The 13,127-nt window shown below is 42.9% G+C and overlaps 2 protein-coding genes across 4 annotated transcripts in view; one reads left to right on the top strand and one right to left on the bottom strand.

Moving 5' to 3' along the window:
* Positions 1-3,611: 3,611 nt before the first annotated feature.
* The window catches only part of LOC308471054 (retinol dehydrogenase 7-like), a 20,580-nt gene continuing 11,064 nt past the window's right edge, over positions 3,612-13,127 (bottom strand). For all 3 annotated transcript variants that reach the window (XM_080994971.1, XM_080994972.1, XM_080994970.1), the window contains 2 exons: positions 8,742-8,899; positions 3,612-4,745 (listed from right to left, as the gene is read on the bottom strand). In XM_080994971.1, the coding sequence (XP_080851097.1) occupies positions 4,528-4,745; positions 8,742-8,899 (376 nt within the window). In that variant the 3' untranslated portion in view covers positions 3,612-4,527. The remainder of the gene's footprint in view (positions 4,746-8,741; positions 8,900-13,127) is intronic.
* Positions 6,450-13,127, top strand: part of LOC308470928 (tigger transposable element-derived protein 1-like) — a 26,634-nt gene continuing 19,956 nt past the window's right edge. The window contains exon 1 of the mRNA XM_080994638.1: positions 6,450-7,755. Coding sequence (XP_080850764.1) covers positions 6,485-7,755 — 1,271 coding nt within the window. The 5' untranslated portion in view covers positions 6,450-6,484. The remainder of the gene's footprint in view (positions 7,756-13,127) is intronic.

Genomic DNA, 13,127 nt, shown 5'->3' with positions numbered 1-13,127 from the left:
TTTTCTTGCCATTGTTCTTTCGTTGGGATTTCCTCATTCTTCCATCCTTGTACTAAGAAGACTCTTGCCGCTGTTGTAGCATACATGAATAAGTTCTTTGTTTTTCTTGGCAGGTCTTGTCCTAAAATCCCTAACAAAAATGCGTCCGTTTCTTTTACAAGTGTCATTTTGAACTTTTTTTTTTCAATTCGTTGTGTATCATCTCCCAAAATTTTTAAATTTCTCTACATTCCCACCACATATGATACAAAGTACCTTCTTTTTATTTACATTTCCAACATGTATTTAACCCAGTTTTATACATTTTTGCCATTTTTACTGGTGTAATATACAATCTATACATCATTTTCATATAATTTTTTTTCAAAAGAGAACAGTCTGTAAATTTCAAATCTACCTTCCACAGCTTTTCCCAATCCTCAAATTGTAAATTATGTCCTATATCTTGTGCCCATTTAATCATGACTGATTTGACCTCCTCATCTTTTGTTTCCCATTCTAGCAGAATACTACAGTGGTGCCCCGCAAGACGAATGCCTCGCAAGACGAAAAACTCGCTAGACGAAAGGGTTTTGCGTTTTTTGAGTCGTTCCGCAAGACGAATTTCCCTATGGGCTTGCTTCGCAAGATGAAACGTCTTGCGAGTTCTTGCGAGTTTGTTTCCTTTTTCTTAAAGCTGCTAAGCCGCTAATAGCCGCTAAGCCGCTAAGCCGCTAATAGCCGTGCTTCGCAAGACGAAAAAACCGCAAGACGAAGAGACTCGCGGAACGGATTAATTTTGTCTTGCGAGGCACCACTGTATATGCTTTCTTCAACAACTTCACTTCTTCTATAACCTCATTTGGGAATCTAGAGATTGTACAGTGGTACCTTGAGTTAAGTACTTAATTCGTTCCAGAGGTCCGTACTTAACCTGAAACTGTTCTTAACCGGAAGCACCACTTTAGCTAATGGGGCCTCCCGCTACTGCCGCGCCGCTGGAGCACGATTTCTGTTCTCATCCTGAAGCAAAGTTCTTAACCTGAAGCACTATTTCTGGGTTAGCGGAGTCTGTAACCTGAAGCGTATGTAACCTGAAGTGTATTTAACCTGAGGTACCACTGTATAGCTAAACCCTTTTTTGTTATCTTCCTTATACATTTCGTATAATTGTCTATAATGCAACCAACTCTGGACATGATCTTGGATTTCCTTATAATCTTTTAATTTCCATTTTCCTTCTTGATCTCTCAGTAAGTCTCTATATGTAGGCCACTTTCCCTTTTTGCCAAGCAGTTTGAGTAATGAAGCTTCAGTTGGTGATAACCACCAAGGTGTTTTTTGTTCTATTAAATCTTTGGACCTCTCCCATACTCTCATTAATGATCTTCTGATTATATGATTGTAAAATCCTTTATGTACTTTCCCTTTCCCATACCATATGTATGCACGCCATCCGCATCTGTTATCATAACCTTCCAAATCTAATGCTTCTTCCTTTTCCAGTTTTATCCAGTCCCTAATCCAAACCAAACATGCAGCCTCATAATACAGTTTAAGATCTGAGAGGGCGAAGCACCATCTTTCTTTTGTATCTGTAAGTCTCTTATGTTTTATCCTTGGCCTTTTGCCCCACCCCCACCCCGATAAACTTTGAAATATCTTTTTGCCATCTTTTGAGGCAATCATCCTCATTACTGGGGATTGTCCCATTACTGGGACTGTCTGGAAGAGAAAGAGCATTTTCAGCAACACATTCATTTTTACCGCTGCAATTCTTCCTAGTAGGGAAAGGTTCATTCTACTCCATATTTCTAAATTCCTTTCTATCTCAGACCATACTTTTTCCTAATTGTCTTTATACACATTTATATTTCTTGTTATTGTTTTTTTTAAAATAATATTTATTAAGATTTGAAAGGTTACAAAAAGGGAAAAGGAAAAATAGAAAACAGCATATTAAGCAAAAACAGAACATCACATCACAATACAGGAAAGAAGAAAAAAAGAAAAAAAAATATAACAAAAAACAATAACAAAAAAATGCAATGAATCTTCCCATAACGTATCTTTCATTTACTTATGTCCTTGACCTCCTCACACCTCCCTTTTTTGTATTCTAGTTCAGTTAGCTATTTCAGCAAATCCTTTCCATCTTTTCCAGTTTTTGTCCTATATTTTATCTTAATATAATGTAACTTTACTTTCCCTCCTTTTACCTTTTAAGAATCTGTTTTTTCTTAATCCTTTATAGCATTTCTGCTAAAACCACATTACTTCATTCCAACATCCATCTAACATTCCTTAATTTTACAATGTTTCTGTAAATAAACTTTAAATTTCTTCCAATCTTCTTCCACCGACTCTTCTCCCTGGTCTCGGATTCTGCCAGTCATTTCCACCAGTTCCATATAGTCCATCACCTTCATCTGCCATTCTTCCCGGGTGGGTAGATCTTGTGTCTTCCAATACTTCGCGATGAGTATTCTTGCTGCTGTTGTGGCATACATAAAGAAAGTTCTAGCCTTTTTTGGCACCAATTGGCCAACCATGCCCAGGAGAAAGGCCTCTGGTTTCTTCAGGAAGGTATCTTTAAATACCTTTTTCATTTCATTATAAATCATCTCCCAGAATGTCTTAATCCTTGGGCACGTCCACCAAAGGTGAAAAAATGTACCTTCAGTCTCTTTACATTTCCAACATTTATTATCGGGCAAGTGATATATTTTTGCAAGCTTGACTGGTGTCATGTACCACCTGTAGATCATTTTCATTATATTCTCTCTTAAGGCATTACATGCCGTAAATTTCATACCTGTGGTCCATAACTGTTCCCAGTCAGCAAACATAATATTATGTCCTACATCTTGTGCCCATTTAATCATAGTTGATTTCCCCGTTTCATCCTGGGTATTCCATTTCAACAGCAAGTTATACATTCTTGACAAGTTCTTAGTTTTGGGATCTAACAGTTCTGTTTCCAGTTTTGATCTTGTTGTTAACCACATCCCTAAATATTTTACTTTTTTATGGATTTCTATCTCAATGCTTTGGGCCAAATCTTTTTTCTCTTCCTCTTTTAAATTTTTAACTAATAATTTAGTTTTATTTCTATTTAATTTAAATCCTGCCACTTCCCCAAACTATTGAATTTTCTCTATTACTCTAAGGAAAGATGTTTTGAATCTTCTACTGTAATTACTAGATCATCCGCTATGGCTTTCAGCTTAAATTCATTTTTTCCAGTTTTTATCCCTTTAATGTCTTTATCCGCTCTTATATTTCTTGCAAGTACTTCCAGGACCAGAATGAACAATATCGGTGCTAACGGACATCCTTACCTAGTTCCTTTTTGTATTTTACATTCATTCATTATCACCTGATTTACAATTAATTTGTTCCCAGTATATTGCTTGCATTCCTTTAAAAAATTTATATACACAATTAATTTCTTCAAGTAATTTTTTCATGAAATCCCACGAAACATTGTCAAAAGCTTTTTCGGCTTTTTCTACCCGTAAGAAACCCTGCCTGATCTTGATGTATATATTCACCTTGATGTATATATTCACCTAAGATTTTTTCATCCTATTTGCTAAAATGTTTGCAAATTAGTTCTTTGGATCTCAAACTTTTAGGCAGTAGATGCAAGCTTTATTAACTACTATCATAATAAGCAAAGAAACAGCAACAGGTGCTAATATACAATTAAAGTACAGTCGTACCTTGGTTGCCAAACGCTTTGGAACTTGTACATTTCAGCTCCTGAACAATCAAAAACTGGAATGATTTTCAATCGTCCGGTGCGGCTTCTGATTGGTTTCTGAACGTTTTGGAAGTCGAACGGACTTCCGGAACAGATTCCATTCGACTTCCAAGGTACAACTGTATATGAAAGAATACTCAAAGATAAAGTTGTGAAGCTGGCTCAGCTATCCATCATTTTTGCCGGGGACATTCCAGAAACCGGTGATGGCACCCCTCTTTCTCAGGCCAAAATATGCTTCGCACTTTACCCGGTCAGTCCAAACTGGAATCCCAATTGATTGCTGCAGTTGGAGCCTTTTATAGCGTCCTGGAGCAGCTTTCCACCGTTTCTGTAGCAAGTGCTTTATGCTGTCATCCTTTTTCCCATCCACTTCTAAGGGCACCTCCTTCGATTTCACACTTTGAAGTCAGAGCATGAGTTCAAGGTAGCCCTGCACTCATACTCCTCCTTATATCGGCAGCTGGTTCAGAGCAAGGACACTCCTTTCTTTCCCATGCCTGCAGCTGCATTCCTTATCTCATCCACCATATATAGAAATACAGTATAAGCTAAACTGAAAACAGCAACACCATCTCCTGGCTTTCCCTTTGGCAATATAACTAATATTTTTCTTCAAAGCAATGTATACTGCTTGCAAAAGTTTGTTTGTTTTTTGCATTTTCTATTTTGCATAAACAAGCAAAGTAAAAACGTAAACATCAAGATGCAATTAGGCTTGTGTTCCATCCACAGATTGTTGGCTCATTTGGACAACTGTAAAGGTTTTTATTTAAAGCAATCTATACAGCTTGAGCAGGTTTGGGCTGAATGCAGCTCACCACGAAGTCAGCGATGGACGTTGGTAAGTAAGAGGCAGGAATGTACAAGAGCTTTGCATCCCATCCTGCAGAGTAGCGAGTGCGAGGGGAGCAGGATGTCAGGGCATGTTCCATACAGTCAGTGACCAGGTGAAGCTTGCTGCTGGCAATGTTAACGGTATATTGGACAATTTTGCAATCTGTGTGTGAGAAATATGAAGCAAAACAGAAGTTAGTGCTGTAAATGTAGGGGGTAACCTAAATCTTTTGGGAGCTGAATGGACTGGTTAGCTTCTAGATACCTCTCCCTAGAAGAACTACTGTATTTTTCGCTCTATAAGGCGCACCAGACCACAAGACACACCTAGTTTTTGGAGGAGGAAAACAAGGGGGGGGGGATTCTGAATCCCAGAAGCCAGAACAGCAAGAGGGATCGCTGTGCAGCGATCCCTCGATCTGTTCAGGCTTCTGGGATAGCTGCGCAGCCTGCATTCGCTCCATAAGACGCACACACATTTCCCCTTACTTTTTAGGAAGGAAAAAGTGAGTCTTGTAGAGCAAAAAGTACGATAAATCATAGCAGATGCATCTGGAACTATTTTGGAGGCTTCAAAACAGAACACATTCTCAAAAGATTTAAATCTACAATGGACGAACCTGTCCACTTTGGTTTCTCTCAGTTTCAATATCTCCAAAATCTTTCAGTTTGGTTCTCCTCATTTCAGTTTATGGTTTTTGAAAGTCATCAGCATTTCAGTTTTCACAATACAGTGGTACCTCGGTTTAAAAACTTAATCCGTTCCGGAAGCCTGTTCTTAAACCCAAACCGTTCTTAAACCGAGGCGTGCTTTCCCTAATGAGGCTTCCCACCGCCAGTGCCCTTCCACCGTTCGGATTCCGTTCTTAGACCGAGGTAAAGTTCTCAAACCAAGACACTATTTCCGGTTTTGTGGAATTTGTAAACCAAATCATTCTTAAACCGGGCTGTTCTTAAGCTGAGGTACAGTGGTGCCCCGCAAGACAAATGCCTCGCAAGACGAAAAACTCGCTAGACGAAAGGGTTTTGTGTTTTTTTGAGCTGCTTCGCAAGACGAATTTCCCTATGGGCTTGCTTCGCAAGACGAAAACGTCTTGCAAGTTTGTTTCCTTTTTCTTAAAACCGTTACTACCCAGGGTGCATTGCTTGAAGAGGTGCAGTTGCGACTTGACTTCGAGGAGCAACTCATAGCACGCGGTGTGGTAGCCTTTTTTGAGGTTTTGGAAGACTTTGGTGATTTTTGAAGCTTTTCCAAAACTTCTTTTGCAGCCATTTGGTAAGTTAAACTTTTAAAACTTTGGGGGGGGTTGGGTTTTGGGTTGGGGTGTTTGGAATTCAAGGACTTGGTGTTGGGGAGGGGTTTGCAAGAATCTGGAAGCTTGTGTGTTTTTTTTCCTGCATTTTTATGATTTTTTGTGACCATTGGGCCACTCTGCTGTTTTTTTAAAAAAAAAAATCTGGATTTGAATTTCTGTGTGGTGGGTGGCTGGGGGAACAGTTGGGGAGGGGTTTGCAAAAGTTGGGGAGGGGTTTGCAACAGTTGGGGAGGGGCTGGAGGAACAGTTGGGGAGGGGTTTGCAACAGTTGGGGAGGGGCTGGGGGAACAGTTGGGGAGGGGTTTGCAATTTCTGTGTGGTGGGTGGCTGGGGGAATAGTTGAGGTTTTTGAAGACTTTGGTGATTTTTGAGGCTTTTCCAAAACTTCTTTTGCAGCCATTCAGTAAGTTAAACTTTTAAAACTTTTGGGGGGTTTTTTGGATTTTGGGTTGGGGTGTTTGGAATTCAAGGACTTGGTTCTGGGTTTGAATTTTTGTGTGGTGGGTGGCTGGGTGCTTTTGAATTTTTTGGATGTGAAGCACTGATTTTTTTGAGGGGGGGTTGCGAAGGTAGGAGCTGTGCTGCCATGGGACCCAAGAAGACTGCTGCTGCAGAGGCCGGCGAGGGGAAGAAGGCGAAGGTTACGCTGGAAATGAAGAAGGAGATCATCCGGAAGCACGACGGTGGAATGCGTGTGACAGACCTCGCCAGGAAGTACGGGAGGAATCCATCGACCATCGAGACCATTCTGAAGATGAGGGAGAAGATCCTTGCGACTGATGCAGCCAAGGGAGTCACCAGGATCGTGAAGAACCACCCAGCTGTTCTGGAGGAGGTGGAGAAGTTGCTGCTCATCTGGTTAGAAGAGAAGCAGCGTGCAGGGGACACAGTGACTGAGGCCGTCATTTGTGAGAAGGCCAAGGCATTGCACGCAGACCTCGTCCGGGAACAGGCAGGAACCTCAGGCGAGCCAGAAGTCTTCAAGGCAAGCAGAGGCTGGTTTGACCGGTTCAAGACAAGATCTGAAATCCACAGCGTGGTCAGGCATGGAGAGGCTGCCAGTTCTGATGTTTCTGCAGCTGAAGACTTTGCAGCGGAGTTCCTGGAGGTTGTGAAGACGGAGGGCTACGTTCCACAGCAGGTTTTCAACTGCGACGAGACCGGGCTGTTTTGGAAGAGGATGCCCAAAAGGACTTTCATCACACAGGAGGAGGCCAAGTTGCCTGGCCACAAGCCCATGAAGGACCGTCTGACCCTGCTCTTCTGTGCCAACGCAAGCGGCGACCTGAAGATCAAGCCCCTGCTGGTGTACCACTCGGAGAACCCAAGGGCCTTCAAGAAACACAAGGTCGACAAGGAGCAGCTGAGTGTCATGTGGCGATCCAACAGTAAGGCTTGGGTCACACGTGTGCTGTTTGTGGACTGGGTCAATCTTGCTTTTGGCCCTGCTGTCAAACAGTACCTGCTGGACAACGACCTGCCGCTGAAGGCTTTGCTTCTGATGGACATTGCTCCTGCTCATCCTAAAGGCCTTGAGGAGGACTTGTTGGAGGAGTTCAGCTTCATCAGCATCATGTTCCTGCCGCCTAACACCACGCCATTGCTCCAGCCGATGGATCAGCAGGTCATCGCCAATTTCAAAAAACTCTACACCAAGGAGCTTTTCAGGCGATGCTTCGAGGTGACTGATTGCACCACCATCACCCTGCGGGAATTCTGGAAGGACCACTTCGACATCATCACCTGCTTGAAGATGATCACCACGGCCTGGAACGGGATCAGCCAGAGAAATTTGAATTGCGCTTGGTGCAGCCTGTGGCCGGACTGTGTGGCACCAAGTGACTCTGATGCACCAGAGTCAACAGCGGTGCAGGACATTGTTGCCTTGGGGAGGACCATGGGCCTGGAGGTCACAGAGGAGGACATCAGCGAGCTGGTGGAGGAGCACGACCACGAGCTGACCACCCAGGAGCTGGTCGAACTGCAGGCAGAGGCTGCGCAGGAGCAGGCCTCGCTGGAAGAGGAGGAAGCAACTGAGGAACGGCTGTCCTCCAAAGAACTGAGGGACATTTGCCTGAAGTGGAAGGATGTGCAGGCTTTTGCACAGCGGCACCACCCTGACAAGCACGTGGCACATGACATTGTGAACACTTTTGATACGAGGGTCATGTCGCCTTTCAGGGAGGTGCTGAAAAGGCGGATGAAGCAGCAGACCATGGACAGGTTCTTCAGCAAGAAGCAAAGAGTGGAAGAGGAACCTTCTTCGAGTTGTCCCCCAGAGTCTTAGAAAATGTACTGTACACTTTGTTGATTTTTAAATGTTTTTCTGTCATGTTTAGAAACTTAATTTATTGTTCCTTCAATTTTTGAAATGCTCTTTACAGTATGTGTGACTTTAAAGAGCACTTAATAAACTCTCGTTGTACCAAATTTGGCTTTGTTTGGACTTTTTTTGACCATAGGAACGCATTAATTGAATTTCAATGCATTCCTATGGGATTTCATGCTTCGCAAGACGAAATATTCGCTAGACGAAAAAACTCGCGGAACGAATTAATTTCGTCTTACGAGGCACCACTGTACCACTGTATACACATTTTGGCAAACATTATTTCCTTGCATAGTGAATTTTTTTTATCGTGATCAATTTACTTAGTGCATTTTTGTATATTATGTTCACTTTGTACACATAGTTAGTCTGGAGAACTTGTTGCTAAATCTAGAGGAGTTTGAATTCCTAAGCAGTGCTATGTATTGGTTAATGTATTGCTTCTTGAAGTGTGAATTGGGAAAGTTTGCAGGAAAATGCAAACCATGCTGAAATCCCCTCCACGTCTACTCACAGTTCTCCAAGTACTGTTCCCCATAGACTTCTTTGATGTCAGATGGCACTTGGTTCCATACTGTCTTTAAATTCTCTAATGCTCTTGCGCCAATGGTTGTTCGGAAAGTACCAGGTTCAACAATGCTGACTTGGACTCCAAAAGGATGGAGCTCTCGCCTGAAACGCAGAGGAATAAAAGAAGAAACATCATTGCCGACTGAGTCATAGGAATGCAGGAATGCAGGTCAGGAACTTGGGTCCATGGATAGGAACATCTTTCTTTTAAAAAAAAGAAATCCAAAAATTGAGGAGAAAGAAAAGTTGGGAAATGCAGCTCCCCTGCCTTCTGCCCTCTTGCAGGAGCCAGGATACGCCCTACCCAGGAGAGGATTGTGTACGACACAGCACCAGTTGTATTAAGAGACAGTCATGAGGACATGATTCAAAGTCTCACTGATACATCAAATGCCTTCCTGAAGGGAGACCTTAAACTAGTGGGGGAAAGTTGCTGCAGAGAGCAAGGAGCCTTTTCTGCCAGGGCTGCTTCCCACCCTCCTTTCTGCAGCCTCTGCCATCTCTGCCCAGTCTCCTTGTTAAGAGGGAAAAGGTCACTTGCATCAAAGGAACAAGACCCTGTTTTTTGGGTACTGGGACCCCATGTTTTAAAAAAGGAGCAATTAAGGGTTTTACCAAACCTCCTTTGTGCAGAAGAAGATTACAGTGCAAACAACCCTGAGAAGATGCCACACAGAATTTCTCTCCAAATGCTACACATTCATGGCTTAGTTGTCAGCATCCATGTATCCCTCCCTCTCTCTCTCTCTCTCTCTCTCTCATTTATTAATTTTATGATAACAAAAAAACAACAACACTCCTCACAATCAAAAATTTAAACCATAAAACTTGATTGACTTCCCTCCACTCCCCCTCCTGGTTCCATTATTTTATACAGATTCATGCATGTCCATAAAATCTTATATTCTTAATCCCATTTTAAAACCTTATTCATCTTATTACAAGTGACTTTTAGAAGTTCAACTAATGTAGAAACCTATACACAAAGCTTACAAAGTATGCATTAAACATTACCCCTTAAAAAAAATAAATCCATGTCCTTTATTTCTTGGGTTTCAAATTATCTAATATGTCCTGCATCGTTCATTAATTTATTTTGCCAATATTCTTTATTTTCTTTGGTGGTGGCTTCTTTCTCCTACAGTGGTACCTCGACTTACAAACGCCTCAGGTTACAAACTCCGCTAACCTGGAAGAGTTACCTCGAGTTGAGAACTTTGCTCCAGGATGAGAACGGAAATCGTGTGCTGGCGGCACAGCAGCAGCAAGAGGCCCCATTAGCGAAAGCATGCCTCTAGTTAAGAACAGTTTCAGGTTAAGAATGGACCTCTGGAACAAATTAAGTTCCTAACTAGAGGAACCACAGTATAGGGATGGGTTGGTCTTGTCCTGGCGTCCACTCTCCAGTGCAGGAACAGAGTCTTTTGCTCAATAAATCCATTAAGTCCTGTGCCTTCCAAAATCATAGCGTCTGTTTTTTTAACGAAAAACATTTTCCACATTCTCTTCAAATCTTTATATGTCACTTCCCAGGTCTTCTTAATAACTTTACATTGCCACCACATATAGTAGCCTCCCATACCTTTTGCCCTCCCTTCCTGTTTTGTCTCCATCACAGTCAAATCCTCCCAAATCCATTCACACAAGGTGCCATTTTTGTCCTGGACCACCCTTGCTTTCCCTTGCATTTTCCTCCAACCTCCCACCTCAGCCTTTCCCACCTTGGTGGCTTGTACATTCACCACTTTAAATTGTCTCACAGCCTCTGAGAGTAAATTTGTATTTTCCCAAATTTGACAAGCTGCCTTATCAACACTTTCCACTGTCCATCTGCCATATCACGGAAACCTGGACGTTGGCATCCATGTATCTCAAAAGAGAATGGAGTGTGTTGGCTATTTGCAGTTTAGTAGCGCTGCAGAGAGCTTGCTGGGGAGACCATGCATAACAAGGAACTCAAAAATAACAAAAGAAAAACTCCTTTTACACTAAAGATAACAACAACAAACATGACCCAACCACCAACCCATCCCCCAGGGTAATGGGAGAGCTAGGTGCTGCTCCTTATATACTATACCCAATTGCTGACACAGCTTAATTAGCAGCACCTGCTATGTTTCACAGCTGTAAAGCTGGGTCTCGTTATTTTGCTGTGGCCCTTGCTCTGGCCCCTTAAAGACATACATATTGGGTGGAACAATGATGAACCTCCACATTTAAAGAAACCATTCAACAGAGTGTGCCTCTGAGGGTGAAGTCAAACCGCAGTGTTAGCAGTGACTGTCAGTATATGGAAACATCACCGCTGCAGACAGCCAGACTGTTGACATCACATGATGTGCCTATCTGTGGGAAAGAAGAATTTCCCAGGACGTTCACAGGCTGGATAAGTCTTTGTGAAGAGTGTAACTTGAAACCTTCTGTGTGCGCTAATTCAGGAAGTTTGTCTGACTTGCTGGAAGAACTGGACTGAAAGGACGTGTTTTTCTCTAGTGCTGTAATGTCAGAAATAAACATCATGTAAATAGATTTCTGACTTATTTTCTTTCCCCTGCGGAAGTAGGAGGGAGGGGTTGTGCATTTTACCCACGCTTGGGAAAATGTTGCCTATCAAAATCTCCCTGGTCTGTCTGGATATCAGCCAGAGGAGGTTACTGGTAAGCAAGCTCCGAGGACAGTGAGAGGGGCCAGCCTCTATGGAGGGGGCTTGCAAACCAACAGTGACCTCCCTGCTACGTGAGCCTGGGCAGTGCATATGTGCAGATAACTGCTCAGTCCCACATCTTGATAATTAAGTGGTACGTAAATAGTTGGAAAAAGCACACACTTTTCAACATGGTAATCAACATTTCTATAAAGCATGTTGGGCCCAAACTATCCTAAGGAAAACAGGGGGACATCCATAGCATGTTCACCATTAATGAGAAGGTCCTGGACTGAGAGCCACACATCCAATTGTGGTCTTGTGATTTGAAAAGTTTGGTTCAAGGCCAGATGTGGGCATGGCCTGTGCCTGGATACCTTCTTTTTTCTTTTTCCGAAAATTTTTTATTATTAAAATAATTCAGCATTAATACACACATATTGCGAATATACAAGCATACAAACATACATTTCATACAATCCTTAAAAATGTTCAAACATACCTACACTTAATCCCACAGATAATTCCTTTTCCCATCACCATCCACCACCCCTCACCCCACCTTTGTGTTAGACTTCCAATCTACTCAATTGCAATTTCTATCCACTTCTGTTACTTTCTTTCACACACCTTTAACCTAATTTCATGCTTCTTTTTCTATTACACATTGTCATTCATCTTAGTATTGAGGAGATTTCACCCCTCCCATACCCAAGAATCTCCTGATCATCTCCTGATGGTCTCTGCTGACTCTCCAGAGAAGAGGAGGCGTGTCCTGCCTATCTACTTATTCTGCCCAGCAACATATCTGTGTGTGAGAGAGAGAGTCAGTCAGTCAGTGTATCGGAGAAAGTGAGAGTGTTAGAGATCTTAGAGATAAGATTGCTGCTAAGTGCAGCTGCAGACTCTCAGTGTAGCATTGATTTATGCTTAGAATATTCAGCTCTGTATATAGTTTTGTATCATAGTTGTAGTTATAGAATAAAAGGAAGATATTCTACAGAGCTGCTCTCCGAGTGGTTTATACTCTGCAAGACTCTGCAAAACTCTGCTGCGCAACGACTGTATTATTGAGACAGTGAATCCGGTGCTCTCAGCTCTAAGCTGTGAGTCCACAGCACTGTGACCTGTTCCTGTGAGAAAGGAGGTCTCTGGCGGTGCTACCCAGCTCGCCTAGCCCAGTCGGGGTTGAGGTGCATGAGTCCAGTTGGTGCACTGGCTCTAGGGCGATGCTGACATCGGTTATGGGCCCAGTCGTTGTTCCAGTCGTCTGACCTGACGTTGTTCCAGTCGTCCCAGTCGTCCCAGTCGTCCCAGTTGCCAGAGGTTTCTGTTGCTGGTTGCCGGACGGTGGAACGGACGCTGCATGCTGGACTGATTTGCGGTGCCCAGAAGCAGAGCTGTTTTGGAGCAGAGTGTTCAAGCTGCCGCTGTTGCTGTTGCTGCTGCTTGATTTATGGAGGTATGTTGCTGACTGCCAAAGGAAGAAGATAGCATCCCTGTTTGCCTGTTAATTGCGCTCTGAGTGAGAGAGAGAGTGGCTGAAGGAGTCAAGGCTTTATCTATGTTGCACGAGGGAAGTGTCTTGCTCTAAGTAATAGCAGACATGGCCTGTGCACATTCTGGCCAGATGGCTCTGTCCTTTCCTCTCCTCACGCCTGAAACCTATGCAGTTTGGCAAGTAAA

This window comes from Podarcis pityusensis (genome assembly GCF_964106645.2).
Source record: "Podarcis pityusensis genome assembly, chromosome: 2".
Lineage (NCBI taxonomy): Eukaryota > Metazoa > Chordata > Lepidosauria > Squamata > Lacertidae > Podarcis > Podarcis pityusensis.
The sequence above is the reverse complement of the archived record's forward strand: the minus strand, read 5'-3'. Positions and strand labels throughout refer to the sequence as shown.